Below are 16,835 nucleotides of genomic sequence, written 5' to 3' on the forward strand. Positions count from 1 at the left end.
CAGATAAGCTTAGGTGTTGATGAATACTAAATGCCCTCCAGAACCCCCCCCCACACACACACTGTCTTCCACAGAAAACTACAACAAAACTGTCACCATACATTAAAGGCACATCTGAAAAGGTATCTAGAGTACTTAAAAAAAAACACCAACTACGTACTGTATTTAAACCATATGTGAAATTGGCAACTCTCATCCATTCACCCAAGGACAAAATCTCTCCTTTATCACATCCAGGAGTATATGAAGTGCCCTGTTCGTGTCATCGAGCCTACTATGGACAGACAGGAAGAACTGTGGACACCTGCTTCAATGAACATAAAAAATATATCTGGCACTATCGCTATGGCAACTCAGGTCTAGCAGACCATGCTTTAGATACCCCTGAGCACACAGGATTGATTGGAAGAAAACAAAAGTGTTGCATAGAAGCTTTTACAAGTCAGGTTGTTCCTGGAATCAACAGAAGCCCTGAAACATAGTCCAAACCTCAACAAGTATGGCTATATAAATTTGCCAAAGATTTTGGAGACAATCATCTTAAGACCAAATTAATACCTGCTTTCTCTGTCTGTTTTTTTACTCAACCATAGATAACATCTAATTAGGTCTTTGTGTTGCATGTTACAATTGTTCAAACTAGTCCCATTGTTTTCTCAGATTATGGTTGTCTCGTGTACTGTGACAAACTGTTTTTGTGCCTTGAAGATGCTGACTAGAATACCAGCAAAATATCAGCAATAAGTTAAATAGTTATTTTCTTATCAGTCTGTATTCTCATCTATACCATTAAAATTAATCAACATTTAGCTGATATTTTTGAAAAAATGAATTTTTGGAACTTATCATTGCAAGGAGACAATCTTGATGTGTTCTATGTTGAGGAAAAAACAGAGGCCTTGTTTAAAAAAAAAATTATCTCTGGAAAAATGGAATTAAAGACAAGAGCTAGGACCAATTTCAGCTACTATAGATAATTGAAGACAAAAAAGACAGCATATAAACAATGGCTAAATTTAAAGACAGATGAAACACTCATTGAATATAAAAGGAAAAGAGAGCTTATAGGGAAAAAAAATAGAGAAACGTATGAAAATTTTATAGCAAAATTAGAACGGGATTGCACATTAAAAAGACCTAATACATATAGAATCCTCAAACAAATGAATATTGATTTAAAAGAAAGAACAAAATTGATATGATCAAACCGGAAACTTGGCAGGAATATTTCCAGAAGCTATGGCATGATAACTCCTTGATAAAGAATCTTCCCTGAAATATAACATCAGTAATATAGATGAGTTTACATACGAAGAATTACAAAATACCCTCAAACAAAGTAGAAGGCAATTCACCAAGGGAAGATAATATAAACACAGAACTTATTAAATTTGCAGGTAAAGAATTTAACATGGGGTGCTTAAGGGTCAAAGCTGTATAACTGAGAGAAGACCTCCACATAGCCTTTAAAGGAATGCAGAGAACCGACCAGGGCTTCTGACCTAATGTCCAATCCTCACCTTCTTGTGGAGCACCCTGTTGGGTATCTACCTGGTTACCGAATGAACGAGGATGGGCTGGCAATTTGGGATTTAGCCGACCAAATTATATTCTTATTGGTTAAACCAAAATAAAAAATGATGGTACAACATGATAAAATTTCATGCTGGCTGGAGCGTCGCCCGGTTAAACAAGCCCCCCATTGCTTTCGCCAGGGAATCAGGGCGAACAGTGAAAATTCAGCTACTGGAACAAATCTGAAAACACACCCCAACTCAACTTCTTATGTTGATAGTACTGATCTTTAACACCAGGGTTAAAGATCAGTACTATCAACATAAGAAGCCTGAATGGCAAAGAAATGGAGCTAGCTGAGGAATTAGATAAGTACCAGATCGACATAATAGGGGTGACTGAAACAAAAAAGACAAAAACTGGTGAGATCTTTCTGAGCAATAAATACAAAATGTTATATTCAGGCAATAACAATCATGGAAAAGAAGGAGTAGCTATAGTATTCAACACTAAATACAAGGCTAATCTTCTTGAATGGCAGGCAGTCTCAAGTAGAGTGATGTGGCTAATATCAGAATGGGGAACTGGACAATGAGACTTATTTGTGCCTATGGTCCCACAGAAGGTTCTACTTAGGCAGAAGTGGAGGAATTTTTTGATGATTTCGAAAAAGCAACTGACACAATGAAAAAGGAAAAGTTGGTCCTTGTTGGGGATCTGAATAGCAGAGTAGGAAATGATTGTTAGACATACAAAAATATTTTGGGAAAATTTGGAGAAAAGAGCAAAGCTAATACTAATGGCAAATACCTGTTGGATTTCTGCTCAGGACATGGACTGGTTATTACTAACACAATGTTCCAACATAAAAATATGCACAAATTCACATGGAGAGAAGAGGCTAGGAATAAGAAAAGTCTCATTGACTATGTTATTGTTGATAGTGATGTTTTCTCCCTGGTGCAGGACACTAGAGTGTACAGAGGATTTGAAATTGGAAGTGATCACTATTTAGTCTTGAGCAGGATAAAATTGAATTTTATATTGAAAAGAATAACATGTAAGAAAGTTTTAAAGCAAATAAAAGTTGAGCAGCTCTCAGATGTGAACTGTAGACTAAAATACACAAAGATTATTGAATTAAAAATGAAAGAGTTTGAGAACAGAAATCAAACCTTGGAGATTCAGTGGCAAACTCTGAAGAAAACATTTATTGATTCTACCAGAGAGGCATGTGGTGAGGTCGTCTGCAAGGATAAAAAAATCAGAACTCCCTGGTGGACACAGGAAGTTAAAGAGGCAGTGAAGGAAAAGAAGAAATCATATAAAAAGTTCCTGGCAAATAAGTCAGCTTTTACTCTTACAGAATACAGAGACAAATGTAAGAAAGCTAAACAGTGTGTAAAACTAGCTAAACAAAAGTCATGGGAGGACTTTGGCAAGAACATAGAAAATAAATATCAAGAAGGTGGTAAGATATTCTGGAGTTTGTTGAAGAAGCTTAGAAATGGAGGAAAGAGTGCTATAAAAGGAATTAGAGATGATAAAGGTGACATGAAAACTGGAGAAAAAGATATCCTTGAAGTATGGAGTAATTACTTCGAAAAATTGCTAAATGAAACAAGCAGTGATAGCACAGTGGCAAAAAAACACTCAACAGGCATTGTCAGGAATACATATCCATACTTGAAGTAGAAAAAGCCATCAAAGGCTTGAAATGTGGAAAGGCAGCAGGAGTAGATGATCTTCGACCAGAAATGCTGAAGTATGGTGGTATAAAAGTCTTACAGTGTCTGCACTGCATAGTACAGAAAGCATGGACTGAGGGACAAATTCCCAATGATTGGAGTAGAGCTCTTATAGTACCTATATATTAAAAGGGAAATAAAACTGAATGTGAGAATTACAGAGGTATATCCCTATTGAGTGTTCCTGGTAAGATATATGCAAGTATATTTGAGAAACGATTGAGAAGAATTGTGGAAGAAAAGCTTGGTGAAGAACAATCTGGATTCAGGCCAAATAGAGGCTGTCAGGATCACATCTTCACTTTATGACAAATAGTTGAGAAAGCATGGGAATATAACACAGATCTGTATTTAAGTTTTGTCGACCTGGAAAAGGCATATGACAAGGTGCCAAGAGAGAAGCTATTCAATATGCTACAGTTATATGGTGTCAATAGGGCCTTATATCAAGCAATACTTAGTCTGTATTTGAGTTGTAAGTCAACAGTTAAATTGAAGGATGTACAGGAAGATGGTTTAATGTTAAATCTGGTGTGAGACAAGGATGTACATTATCCCCCTCTGTTATTCATTATCTATATGGATCACATTATGAAGGAAAGTGGTATTAAACATGATATCAAAATTGGAGATGTTAATATCAGCTCTTTGCTTTATGCAGATGATGTTATAGTTCTAAATAAATCCACTACAAGTCTGCAAGATTCTCTGACTAAATTGAATAGCTGTTGTAATAGATATGGTATGAAGGTCAGCAATAAAAAGACAAAGACAATGAAAATAAGCAGAATCATTGAAAATGTCAACTGTGTTGTGAATGGAGAACCTGTGGAACAAGTAAAATCATTTCAGCTACTTAGGCACGATTTTTAGTGAAGATGGTAAATTAAATATGGAAATAGACAACAGAATCAACAAAGCTGGTATGGTAGGAAGTCAATTGAATAAATTCATATGGAATAAGAGAGAAATTAGTCGGAAGACTAAATTAGCTGTATACAAGACAGTGTTCAAACCAATTTTAACTTATGGATCTGAGAGCTGGGTCAGAAGTAAAACACCAAAGACTAGAGACTGCAGATATGAGAGTCCTGAGAAAGATTAGAGGCATGAACAGATGGCATCAATGGCAATATCATATTAAAAACAAGAATATTAGGAAAGAACTTGACATTGTCAGCATCCAGGAATGTGTTGGCAGAGCTAATCTCAGGTGGTATGGCCACTTAAACAGAATGGGCGAGGAAAGATTAGCAAAACAAGTGTTCTCTCCCAGATTGGCAGGAAAACGACCCAGAGGAAGACCAAGATATAGGTGGATTGATACGGTACAATGCGCCTTAGATGATAGAAATATAAGATCTGATAATGATAATATTGGAGTCTTGACAAGTAATAGACTGATTTGGAGGAAAATTGTAGATAGGAAGTTAGTAATTATGTAAATTTTTCATGTAGTACTATCATATCCTGTACATCCCTTGAGGGTACATGTCAGGAATTTGATGGTGAGAATTTAACAGTAGATTTCTAAAATTTATAAACCAAATATGCAAAGAGGGAAAATCCCCAAAAAGCTAGGGTAGAGTTCTAATGATACCAATTTATAAGCGGTCTAAAAACAGATTGCAATAACTATTGCAGTATCTGCCTCCTCAATCTCTTCTTGAGTATTCTGCAATTGAGCAGGTTCTTCTCTTAGTAGCAAAATCTTTCCTTCCACTCTCTTCTGTTCTGAGCCTTCTCTTTCAAGATTGTGTGCCTGTCTCCATTCAGCATGTCATCTGACATTGTTTTTCTTATTCTTCCTCTGGGTCTTTTTCTGTCTGTTTTTCCTTCGATGGCATCTCTGACGATTCCATTCCCTTGCAGAATATGTCTGATCCAGTTTCCCTTTCGTCTTTTTATCCTCCTTAACAGACTTCTTTCTTCTACTCTTTTTAAGATTTCTTCATTACTTATTTTATCTGTCCATTTGATTTTTTCCACCCTTCTCCAAATCCACATCTTAAAGCTTTCCAAAATCTTACTTCTTTCTTCAATGTCCAAGTTTCAGCTGCATAGAGGTCAACACTCCACACATAACATTTTATTAGTCTTTTCTTTAGGTTTCTATCCATTTTACTTCTGAATAAATTTTCTATTAAAGGCATCTCTTCCCATTGCTGTTCTTGCTTTTGTCACTTTTACATCTTCCATCACTGCCAATCACACATTCCTAGATATTTAAATGTCTTTACTTGATTCAATTTTTCCCCATTTATTCTGATATCCATATTTTCCTCTTTCCTTGCTATTTTCATTACCTTTTGCTTTTCTTATATTAATTTTCATTCCATAATTGATACAAGATTATTGTAGTCCTGTTTCATTATTTGATAATAATGCCTTGTCATCTGCATATGCTTGTTGCAAATATCCGTCTACCTCCAATCTGTATTCCTTCTTCTGACTTCTCCAGTGCTTCTTTTAACATTGCTTCGGAATACATGTTAAACAAAATTGGTGACAGAGAACAACCTTGTCTTACTCCTTGTCCAATGATACCTGGTTCTGTTATACCATATATGTCTCCATTATTTCACTATATATAGGACAAACTGCGCTCACCATGGCAGTTTGTCATATATATAGTGAAATAATTAGCCTTCTGTCTTTCCAATCTATACCAATTGTTTCCATTACTTTCACCATCTTATCCCATTTTACAAAGTCGAAAGCTTTTTCAAAATCTATATAACAGATATTAATTTCTTTATTCACTTCCAGATTTCTTTAACTTACTATTCTTAACAGTCCAATTGCATCTCTTGTTCCCCTACCCTTCTTAAAACCAAACTGATCTTCTCCAAGAAAGTCTTCCACCTTAGATGCAATTCTTTGTGTTAAGATTCTCTCATAAGTATTTTTGATGTATGAGAAATGAGGCTTATTGTTCTAAAATCCTTGCAGTTCACATTACTTTTCTTTGGTATAGGTATAAATATTAAGGTCATAAAATCTTTTGGTAATTCTCCTTTGCTATAAATTAAATTTATTATTTTGGTTATTTCTTCAGTTCCTTTCTTCTGAAGTTGTTTCAGGAATTCTGAAATTTCATCTATTTCTTCTGCCTTTCCACATTTTAGTTTAATGGCCATTTCTACCTCTGTCTTCAAAATCTAGATCATCTTCATTTACCTTCTTTATATCTACCTTCTCAATACAGGATACAAAATATATGCAGAAATGTTAACAAACAAATTAATATCCTATGTAGAATCACAACTGGGAGAAGAACAGAACGGATTCCGTAAGGGAAGATCATGTATAGACTCAGCTTTTATCTTAAAAATAATTATAGAAAAACATAGAGAATACAATATTCAAACACACATAGCTTTCATCAATTATGTAAAAGTATTTGACAAAATCCTGAGAAATAAACTATGGGAGACTCTAAAGGAATATCACATTCCAAACCAGCTATACAATGCTCTATTAAACATACACCATCATAAAGAAATAGCAATAAAGCAAAATGATATCATATCCACTTGGAAACCTATAAATAGAGGAGTCCGTCAAGGCTGTCCTTTATCACTCATATTATTCTATATATATATATATATATATATATGGACAATATTATCAAAAAATGGAGAGAAGTAAATACATGTGGCTTCCAAATCAATTGACATACAAAAATAGACACACTACTCTTTGCTGACGATCAAATCATCTTTGGAAAGACTGAAGATGAACTGCAGAAATCAATTTATAATTTAAATAATATTATACAACGATATGGCCTAGAAATGTCAGTAGAGAACTAAAGTCATGGCTTTTTATGGAAATAACTCTGTCAGAAGTAAAATAGTAATAAATGATAAAATAATTGAGCAAATTAATAATTTCAAATACTTAGGCTATAAACTGTATTACATGAATGAAAGAGATATTGATTTTAAAATGACAAACTTTATAAAAAATCACTGGAATAATTAATAGAACCTTTAAACCTAACTACATATAAAACCTACACTATGGAAGTGAGATCTGGAACTTTGGAGAAAGAGACAGAGAATTCAGGCAGCAGAAATTAAATTCCTTAGAAAAACTTACTCTATTAGATTAAAAAAAAAAAAAAAAAAGTGAAATAATTAAAAATTTCAAAATCAGTCCCATAACAAACTCAATGATTAAATATAGGAAAAACTGGCTAGACCATATAGCAGGAATGCAGAGAGAAAGGTTACCAAAAAAGATCTTAACATCTAATCCTAGAGGAACAAGGAATAGAGGATGACCAAGAAGAAGATGGACTGAGTCCAGAACAGGCCACGTGGCCTAGAGGCTGGATAGGAAGAAGATGATATGTTAAACTGTTTTTTAAATGTATATATTTTACTAAGTCTGCTGTGCATGTTGCTATAGAATATGTAGTAATCACCTCCAGTTCATCTACATCAGTGTCTGTCATGTTGACAATTTCAAATTCTCCACTCTTGCAAAGTGATCACTTAGTAACTCAACTCTCATAGAAAGGCTTATACATTGATTATACATGATTATTAATTAACTTAAGGAATTCACAACGTACACTAGAATATAAATTAAATTAAACTTAATATATATTTCCAATATTTCGGCACCGTCATGTTGCAATCATCAAAGGAACTTAAAATAAAGACATATGCATGCAGACACAGTAAATGAGGACGAAGCAAGGAAGCTATTGTTTTTCCTAAAAGTCCTGATGGTGCCCCCTAGCCAGCTATGTAGGTATTCTTAGCCATTGGGCTGAAGGTCTCCTGATGTATGTCTCCCAAATTTGGGGCAGTCTCATGCAACCAAATTTATTGAGGTTTGGCATGTTTCTTATGGCTGAGGCTAATTCCATGAAAAGTGTCTTTCAAATTTGAACTAGCTACAGTGTATTATTATTATTCAGGCCTCCATGGAGTAAAAAGACTCATCGTGAGAGGTCCTTCCTAAGAAACACAAAGTCTATCAAGACTCATTGAGGGGAGGTCCCCTCCCAAGAAACAAAAAGTCTATCATACACTCCATTGATTGTTCTCGCTCTCACCACTCCATCAGGCAATGCATTCCATGGTTCAACCACCCTCCATGCAAAGAAACCACTCCTCACCCTCTTGCAAACAGTTTCCTTTCGTAACTTCCAGGGATGGCCTCTTGTCATCACTCCTTCCCGACGTTCTTCTACCGTATTCTGTGGCGTGTATCCAGAACATGGTCTGCAAGACCAGAGTGGCTATACTGGTGAAAACAGATGTAGTCCTTGTGTTCTGAAATTCTGATATTCACTGTCCTGCCTGTTTGGCCAAAGTAAGACAGCTTACAGCTGCAAGGGACCTGGTATACACCAGGGAGGGCTAGGGGAAGTGGTTGGTCTTTAGTGGAGCAGATAAGGGATGCCAATTTTCTGTATGGTCTGTAACAAGAGGTCAAGTTATGTTTTTTTTTAAGATTTTGCTAATTTTTTCTGAGGTGCCTTGGATGTAGTGTTGTCTCCTTTTTTGTTAATTCCTCTTACAAGTTTATATTTTTATCTTGTTTGTAACAAATTTCTTACTATATGTGATATCACCCAAATGCAAGGTATCTAAGCTCTCGCTCCCCTTAGTATTCTAAAACATTTATATTTTTTAGCTGCGCCATTTAGGACATTTATTTTATGAAAGAAAATCAAAACAAGAAGCAATTTCTTAAATATGTTTAGGTGTGAAACAATTATGCAGTCGTGACCTTGAACTCGCAACTTAATTCCCCCCCACCCCCACCCGGCTAGATTCATACGTTATTACAAGCGGTTCATTGAATGGCAATTTCAGACAACTGAGTTTTCAATGAGCAAAAGTTTATTATACGCAAGCACAATATAATACATTAAATTCATTAAAACTTAATTCAATACTAAGCTGAGGCAATACTAGCAAAACACAAATAGGTTATAAAATTCTATGTGGGAAGGGCGATTATGCCGCCACAAAAGACTCCACACATACGATAAAAGGATATCCTCCAAATGTTAACAATTGACTAAAACTTCTCATCTGTCTGAGCACAATATTATGATACAATACCTTAATTAAAAACGATTAGTTTACACACGTTAGCTCACGAGAGTAATATGGGTTAAACAGTCCTATCGCTACAATAGTAACCACATTCGATTCTTCAGACAAAATATAGATGGCATGCATAAGTTACTAGACACATGATTATTTATCTATTAACACTGACAAGCTTATTCTCTCTCTATTCTTAAATGCACTAAAGTCCTAGTTCAACTCTCGTTCAAGTCTTTCAATAGATCAGTAACTGAACTACAATCATAGCTACATAAGATTTGAAATAATATAAGATTTTACGATACCGTTTGATAAGGATCTTCTATGCTCGTACTTGTCTGTAATCTCTGAGGATGAATTCTTCCGTAGTGGACCATATCTGAGATTTCTCGGATCAAGGTGGGCCTTCACGTTTTCAGCACATCAAGCTTCTTCCAAGGAAACGCAATGGATCTGCGATTTGGTAGTCGTGAGATTCACTACCCAGGCACCTACATCTCCACAAATTCTTTTTTTTTTTTTTTTTTTTTTGTCAAGAACACAGTTGATATAACATGCAGTAGTTACCTTTCTTCTCAGCTGTATGGCGTCCCTCCTTTTATATATATTAGGGAATTAGGACCGAAATCCCGCTTACTTTGTTCCTTGTCGTGGCGAAAGGAGAGAACTCCTGACTGTCACTCAGGAAAACCACACATAAGACAACCCATATGAAGACTGGAGAACCAAGAGAGAGCTTCATGGGGGGGGGGTCCTAACCCTTTTATACCGGCACCTTCTGCAATTAATCCTCCTCCCCCCTGATGTCTGGATACGCTTTCTGTGACCAGTTAGGGTGGTGTTTTTCTGCTGAAATTTCCTGCAGGTCGTATGCACACAACTGACTCGTGGCAATGTTCAAAGTCGGGATCTTTGACCTTGGCCCTTACCTTGTTTCTTGCTAACCCTAAGATGTCACATTTATTAAACTTTATCAGCTTACCAAAATCTTCTAAGAATTGACACAAACTTATAATCCCTTGTTTTAATTGTTTAACAGCGAGCCTTTACATGCAAAATTCTTATGACCAATATTCTATAATTTAATTATCTTATTTTCATCATATTACAACAAATTTTTTTATGTGAGTTAACAAATACTCTCAATTGTATTTCACGCTTAGATGCAAGTATATTTTTCCTTTTTATTAAAGGTTCCTACTTGTTAAATTGTGACAAAAATTAAATTCCTTTTAGGAACTTTATTAATCACAAACTTTAACAGTAGGGAATGATAATGGATTTAAAATAATCCTTGTTGTGAAGGGGGAGGGATAGTGGTTTACTGGTTTCAGTATTTTTTGGATTTTTTTTGGGGGGAGAGGAAGGGTAGCCATTGGCTGAGAAAGTGTTGAAGATGTGATTTAGTTCAGTGGTAGGGCATTGTCATTTGAACAGATTAGGTTAGCCCTGTTGTGTAGTGTTTTAATAACTCCATATTGTTGTGAGGAGGGGGGGGGGAATTGTTGGTGAATGTATCTGCCTGTATGGGTAGGTTTACTATAAACTGAGAAAACCAAAGTTCCATCAGGCTGGCGGGTGACTAATGTGTTTATATTAAAGGCTGTTGTTTTCCCTCTTTTTCTAGGGTGAACTTGATTCTAGGGTGTTTGATTGTTTAAGTGTGTTAAGAAAGAGAGGAGTGTATCAGAGCCATGTGGCGAAATAGCAAACACATCATCAACATAGCGAAGCCATATGGTTGGTTTTTGTGGAGCAGAGTTTAAGTCTTTTCAAAAGCCTCCATAAAGAAGTTAGCCAAGGGTGGGGAGAGTAGTGAACCCATGGCTGTCCCCTCTATTTGTAGAATTTTCCCTGGCAAACGAAATAGCCTGAGTTCATTATGAACTGAAATACGGTTGAGATATCGGGAGGAAATTTATCTTGGATTAGCTCTAAGGTTTCCTTGAGTGGGACATTTGTGAATAAGGAGGAGACGTCAAACCTGACCATTATGTCAGTATGTGAGTGTAAGGTTTTCTATGTTGGCTTTGAAATGGGCTGAGTTTTTTTATGTGTGATGGTGTGTTGCCTGTATAGTGTGTGAGCGCTTTGGCCAACTGTTTAGCCAATTTGTATGTGGGAGAATCAATGCCATCCACTATGGGACGTAATGGCCATTTTCTTTATATATTTTTGGGAGTTCATATATACGGGGGGGTCGGGGTATAGAGTTAAATGGTTCTTCCTTTGAAGATGACAACGTGACGTTGCCAAAATATTGGAAATATATATTAAAGTTAAATTTAATTTATATTCTAGTGTACGTTGTGAATTCCTTAAGTTAATTAATAATTAATAACTCAACTATTACTTCTGCTTCAGTCACGTTCCTGCCATTGGCATTGACTAAAGTTATCCTTCCATAATCATTCTTCTTGCTTGCTACAAAGTGGGAAAAAAAAAAAAAAAACCTCTTTAGAATTTCCTTTGGTCTGCTTAACTAATTTTCTCTCATAATCTAATTTACCCCTCCAAAGCACAGAGAAGATGTAACCAGTATGATTATGTCTTCTCTGTGCTTTGTATTGCTCATGAACATTCTGATCATCTTTTCTTTATGTTCTTCTCGGAATTTTTTTTTTTTTCCAGCTACTACTTTATATTGCTATTCATTCATTTAACTACCACTTATTTTACCCTTATGACCCTGAGAAGCAACCTAATACTGCTTCCTTTAAACAATCCCTAACCACTTTCCATGCATCATCGACATTCCTTTTTATAGCTTTGTATGTCATGGCACTTCTCCAAGCTGCCTCCTTAGTTTGTAATTATTGCCAGCTTTGTAGTTACACATAAAATGTTTCTTGACTGCGAATTCCTTATAGCAAACCTCCCAGAACAAGACCACATGGTTACTTTCTGAGATAGGAGACAGTGGTTACTGATTTTGGTTACATCTTTTGATACTGTTACTAGATCCAGGACTCTCAAACTGCTGGCCTTCTCCATCACATGCTGTTTCAGGTAATTATTCCTTAGTAGCTGTATAAATTTCATTTTCATCTTGCTGTGTGCCCTTTTCCTCTATCCCATATGTCCACATAATAATTGTTCAGTCTGCACTCATGTTAATCTGCTGATGCATGGCATCCATATCTCTGTACATCCTCTGGTCTACAGCAGCAATCAGCAGTATATTTTTTCCCATTGGCTTTTAGTTGCACTAGATAGCCTCAGATGAACTATCTCCCTCAGACCTAAAATCTTTCTTCTAAACTTCTATTTTTGTTGGTGGAAGTTTTTGAGCTGTCATCAGTAATATCCCTCTTTATCTTCCCTGAAAATACAATACCTCTTACATTATATCCCTCTAATTATATCATCTTCTGTCATCTTAGGCAAGCAAATAACATAATTAAGCAAATTGAAGGAGAAGCTACAAACCTGGGATACATTTGTCAATTATTGCAGAAACATTTTAACATAAAAAATAAAAGAAAAGAAGAGAATATTTCCATGAATTGCTGAATTACTTAAAATTTCAGAAAAGTTCTTAAAAACAAGAGGAAGGAAACAAAGAATAAATATATGAATTTATTTTAACCATATAGAAGAAAACAGATTCCAGAAGAATGTCGAAAGAGTTTAAACTGTTAATGTATAAAAAGAATGGTAGAATGGTTTGCATAAATTATAGAGGTGTTTTCTCTGTTATATACATCCTACAAAGTGTTTGCTTTGAAGGAGATGAAACAGCAAGTAATAAAAAATATCAGGAGTGGAACCTGGGTTATGAGGATAGATTGAGGCATGTAATGTATAAAACAAGAAGGAACAGGGACCATTCTTGAAAGTTGTGCAACAGATGCAAGTAAAAGAGTAAATAGTGGATGTTTTTTTTTTTTTATCTGAAAACAGGTAAATGAAATGAATTTCCTATGAGGATGGTGAGTGTAGATAATGAATGAGTTTAAGGAGTAATACCATATACTTTAAACACGACAGTATACTTTGTGGTGTCTAAAGTTGTCCTCCTCATGAGGCTGACTTGATGAAACCCAGAATAATAAAAATTTTTCTGTTAGTTTGCACTGCTTTCTTATAGTAAGAAATGCTTATAAAGAAGCTCTTATTTCACTGGTTCTGTTTTAATGTTTTTTTGTTTTCTTATAGTAAGAAAAAAGATCCCTTAACCTGGAAGGTTGTTGATCCTGGACCTGCTATACCAGACTCTTCAAAAAATGGATGTGTAAGTATATTGCTTGTTTAACTGAAAATCAGTTATTGTTTTTTAAGATGGCTCTGCCTTGCATAGCCATTAACAAGATTCTTATTTATATAGGTGCAGATAACATACTGGGTGTTGTACTAGAAATTATTATTGTCATGCCCTCCATGGAGTCAGCAGTCTAATAATGGGCAGTTCATTCAACTGACAATATATGTATCATACTGAATCTTAAAATCCTTAACACTCCCCATTAACAACATATTCTGGTAATGCATTCCAGTCACCCACAACTCTCCATGTAAAAAATCTGCTCCTCATACCCTCTTCACCATACTCTTACACAACTGCTAAGGACACATCTGGTTTTTTCCCTCTTGCCTTCTACTTTTTTTTATAATCCCTTTTGGATTAATCTGATAAAATCTCCTCACTAACTTGAATGTCTCTATCATATTACCCCCTATCCACCAAACTTTGTAATCCACATGTCTTTAACCTCCCTACATATCAAATTTCAGAGCCTTGATATTGCTTATTTACTGATTTCTGGATCCTCTCCAGTGTTTCCACATCACAGTGAAAACTGTGACTAAAATCTGAATACAATAACCCAAGCATGGTCTGACCAGTGCTTTATGCTGTGGCACATGTGGATGTACATCTTATCATAGTAGCATAGTGTGATGTGCAATCCTTGCAACACTTCAAAATGCCCTCTAAACTTCAGTGCTGTCAACTATCCTCATAGATCTTAAATCTCATCCTCTTCCTGCAGTATAGTGCCATCAGTGTAGTACACAGCCTTATATTTCTGCACTCCAAAATGCAACACCTTGCACTTATTAATATTAAAACTATAATCCCACTCATTTGTCCAAGCCAAAAGGCTATTCAAATCTTTCTGAAGGGAATTGACATCAGCAGTTCTCCGTATAATTCTCCCCAACTTTGCATCATCAGCAAACAACTGAAGATCCCCAAGGTGCACAAAACTGGAGTTACTAGGATACTGCAAAATTATACGGGATCAAATACACTGTGAGATTAAATGCACTTTTATGTGTGTTTTAAGAGAATGTGATAGACCTGTCTCACGAGAATAGTTTTAGAATGGTTAGTGATATCTCAAAAGAGGAAAGTCACCAGCAGAGTGCCAAAGGAGTCTGTTTTGGGACCATTATTGTTTAACTTGTATGTTATAATCATATTGGGACAGGTTTAACTAGAGATGTGCAGCTGTTTGTGGATGTACAAAGTTGGGAAGAACTGAGGAGGGGCAGATTAGATGTGGTCCTCCTCATGAGGCTGTGAACTCCTGTAAGGGGTTCACGGATACTTCATCACAAGGAAAATTTATCACAGTAGAAAATTCATCACAGTGGAAAATTTATCATAGGAAAAATTTATTGCAGGGAAAATTCATTGAGAAGAAAACTTATCACTTGTAAAATTCATTGCAGAAAAAATTCGCTGAAAGCATTATTCGCTAGAAAATTGAAACGATATTGCATTGATTCCAATATATGAAAAGTAAATGCAGTGTAAGATAATTTTCACAAAATATAGTTATTTATGTATTATTTGTTTAGATTTTAAATAGATTTTCATAATATTTTTATTCTTTTACAATGAAAATAATGTACAGTATTATTGATCGGTGAGTTTCCTAATTTCTGTTTCATCTTAAAAGGTGCAAATATTTTTTATTACTTAAATATGCAAATTCTGCTGATGGAATATTAATATTTACAAAACTTGAATAGGTATAGAGAAAAAGGGCATCATATTTAAGAATATTTATTTTGCAAACTGTTCGTTATATTTCTGTGCATTTAGACACCCATCCAGATGTGATATATATGAGGGTGGTCTGAAAAGTTCTCTGCATAACAATGAAAAAAACGAATTTATAATTTCAAAATTCTTTTTATTTTTCAATATAAAAATTTTCCTTAAGACTAATACATTTATTCAAGTGATGCTCCAACACCATTATCCCGTCCCTGTAGTGGTTCTCAGTAAGATCTGCAAAATACCCCTCTACAGCTGCAATAACCACTTGATTTGAAGTAAAATGCTGACCAGCGAGGAAGAGTTTTACTTTTGGGAAGAGATTGAAGTAAGAGGAAGCCAAATCTGGGGAATCGGGTGGATGTTCCAACATTTCATAGTGCAGATCCCATTTCCAAAACACCTTTGTGGGCAGGTGCATTTTCCTGATGAAAGATGATTTTTTTCTTCTGTAAACACCTGGTCTTTTCTCACAAATTTTTTTGTCTAGTCTAGTTAAAAGATTGGAATAATATTCTCTGGTTATTGTTTTACCCTTTTCAAGATAATTAATAAATAAAATACCTTTAGCATCCCAAAACACTGATGGCATGACCTTTCCTGCTGATGGAACCGACTTTGTCTTCTTTGTCGCTGAACAACCAGCTTCTGTCCACTGTTTTGACTGCTGTTTGGATTCTATTGTGTAATGGTGAATCTAAGTCTCATCCATAGTAATAAATTGATGCACAAAATCAGTTTTATTCTTGTTAAAATGCTCCAAGCACTGTTCAGAGATTTTGAATGTGTTTTTGATCTGCTGTGAGCAAGTGCAGCTCCTATGTTGTGCAGAACTTTTTCATTTGCAATTCTTCATGCAAAATATATTCTACACATTCTTTTGAAATGCCTATAGTCTCAGCAATTTCACCCACTTTGACTCTCCGGTCATCCAATACCATATCGTGGACTTAATCAATGATTTCTGGTGTTGTTTCACTTTTTGGACGTTCTTCACATGGATCATCTTCAAGGCTGGCCATGTTTAAACTTGGCAGCCCATTTCTTAATTGTCGAAAATGAAGGAGAAGAGTGCCCATAAACTTTTATGAACTTTGAATGAATTTCTTTTGGCGTTAAATCTTCTTTCACAAAGAATTTTATAACCGCATGATACTCAATTTTATCCATTTCAAGGGAATACAGACAACACTTTTGCTTCTGACAGCTGTATAAAACAAACTGCTTAATAGAATGACTTGCAATTTCACATGGATGCTTATGTACCAATTTGGGAAAAAATAATCTTGCCGATAGTGTTGCCATCTATGATCGAGGCTGAGAAAGTTTCAGAACAGCCTCGTATAATCAAAATATTATTATTATTATTTGACACCTCCAGGGAGTCCAAGTACTTATCGAGGGAAGGCACCTGCTCTACAACTGTCTTCAACATTCAATCACCAACTGACTGCAACTCCACAATTGCCATCTACTGCCAACCACTAC

The 16,835-nt window shown here is 35.4% G+C and overlaps 1 protein-coding gene across 1 annotated transcript in view; it reads left to right on the forward strand.

Moving 5' to 3' along the window:
* The window catches only part of LOC150092702 (uncharacterized), a 195,954-nt gene that overhangs the window by 60,394 nt on the left and 118,725 nt on the right, over positions 1-16,835 (forward strand). The window contains exon 6 of the mRNA XM_090414261.1: positions 13,499-13,574. Within this exon, the coding sequence (XP_090270387.1) occupies positions 13,499-13,574 (76 nt within the window). The remainder of the gene's footprint in view (positions 1-13,498; positions 13,575-16,835) is intronic.

The sequence above is a fragment of the Typopeltis vanoorti genome, chromosome 25 (assembly GCF_054136105.1).
Source record: "Typopeltis vanoorti isolate ZY-2024b chromosome 25, IOZ_Tvanoo_1.0, whole genome shotgun sequence".
In the NCBI taxonomy this organism is placed as follows: Eukaryota; Metazoa; Arthropoda; class Arachnida; order Uropygi; family Thelyphonidae; genus Typopeltis; species Typopeltis vanoorti.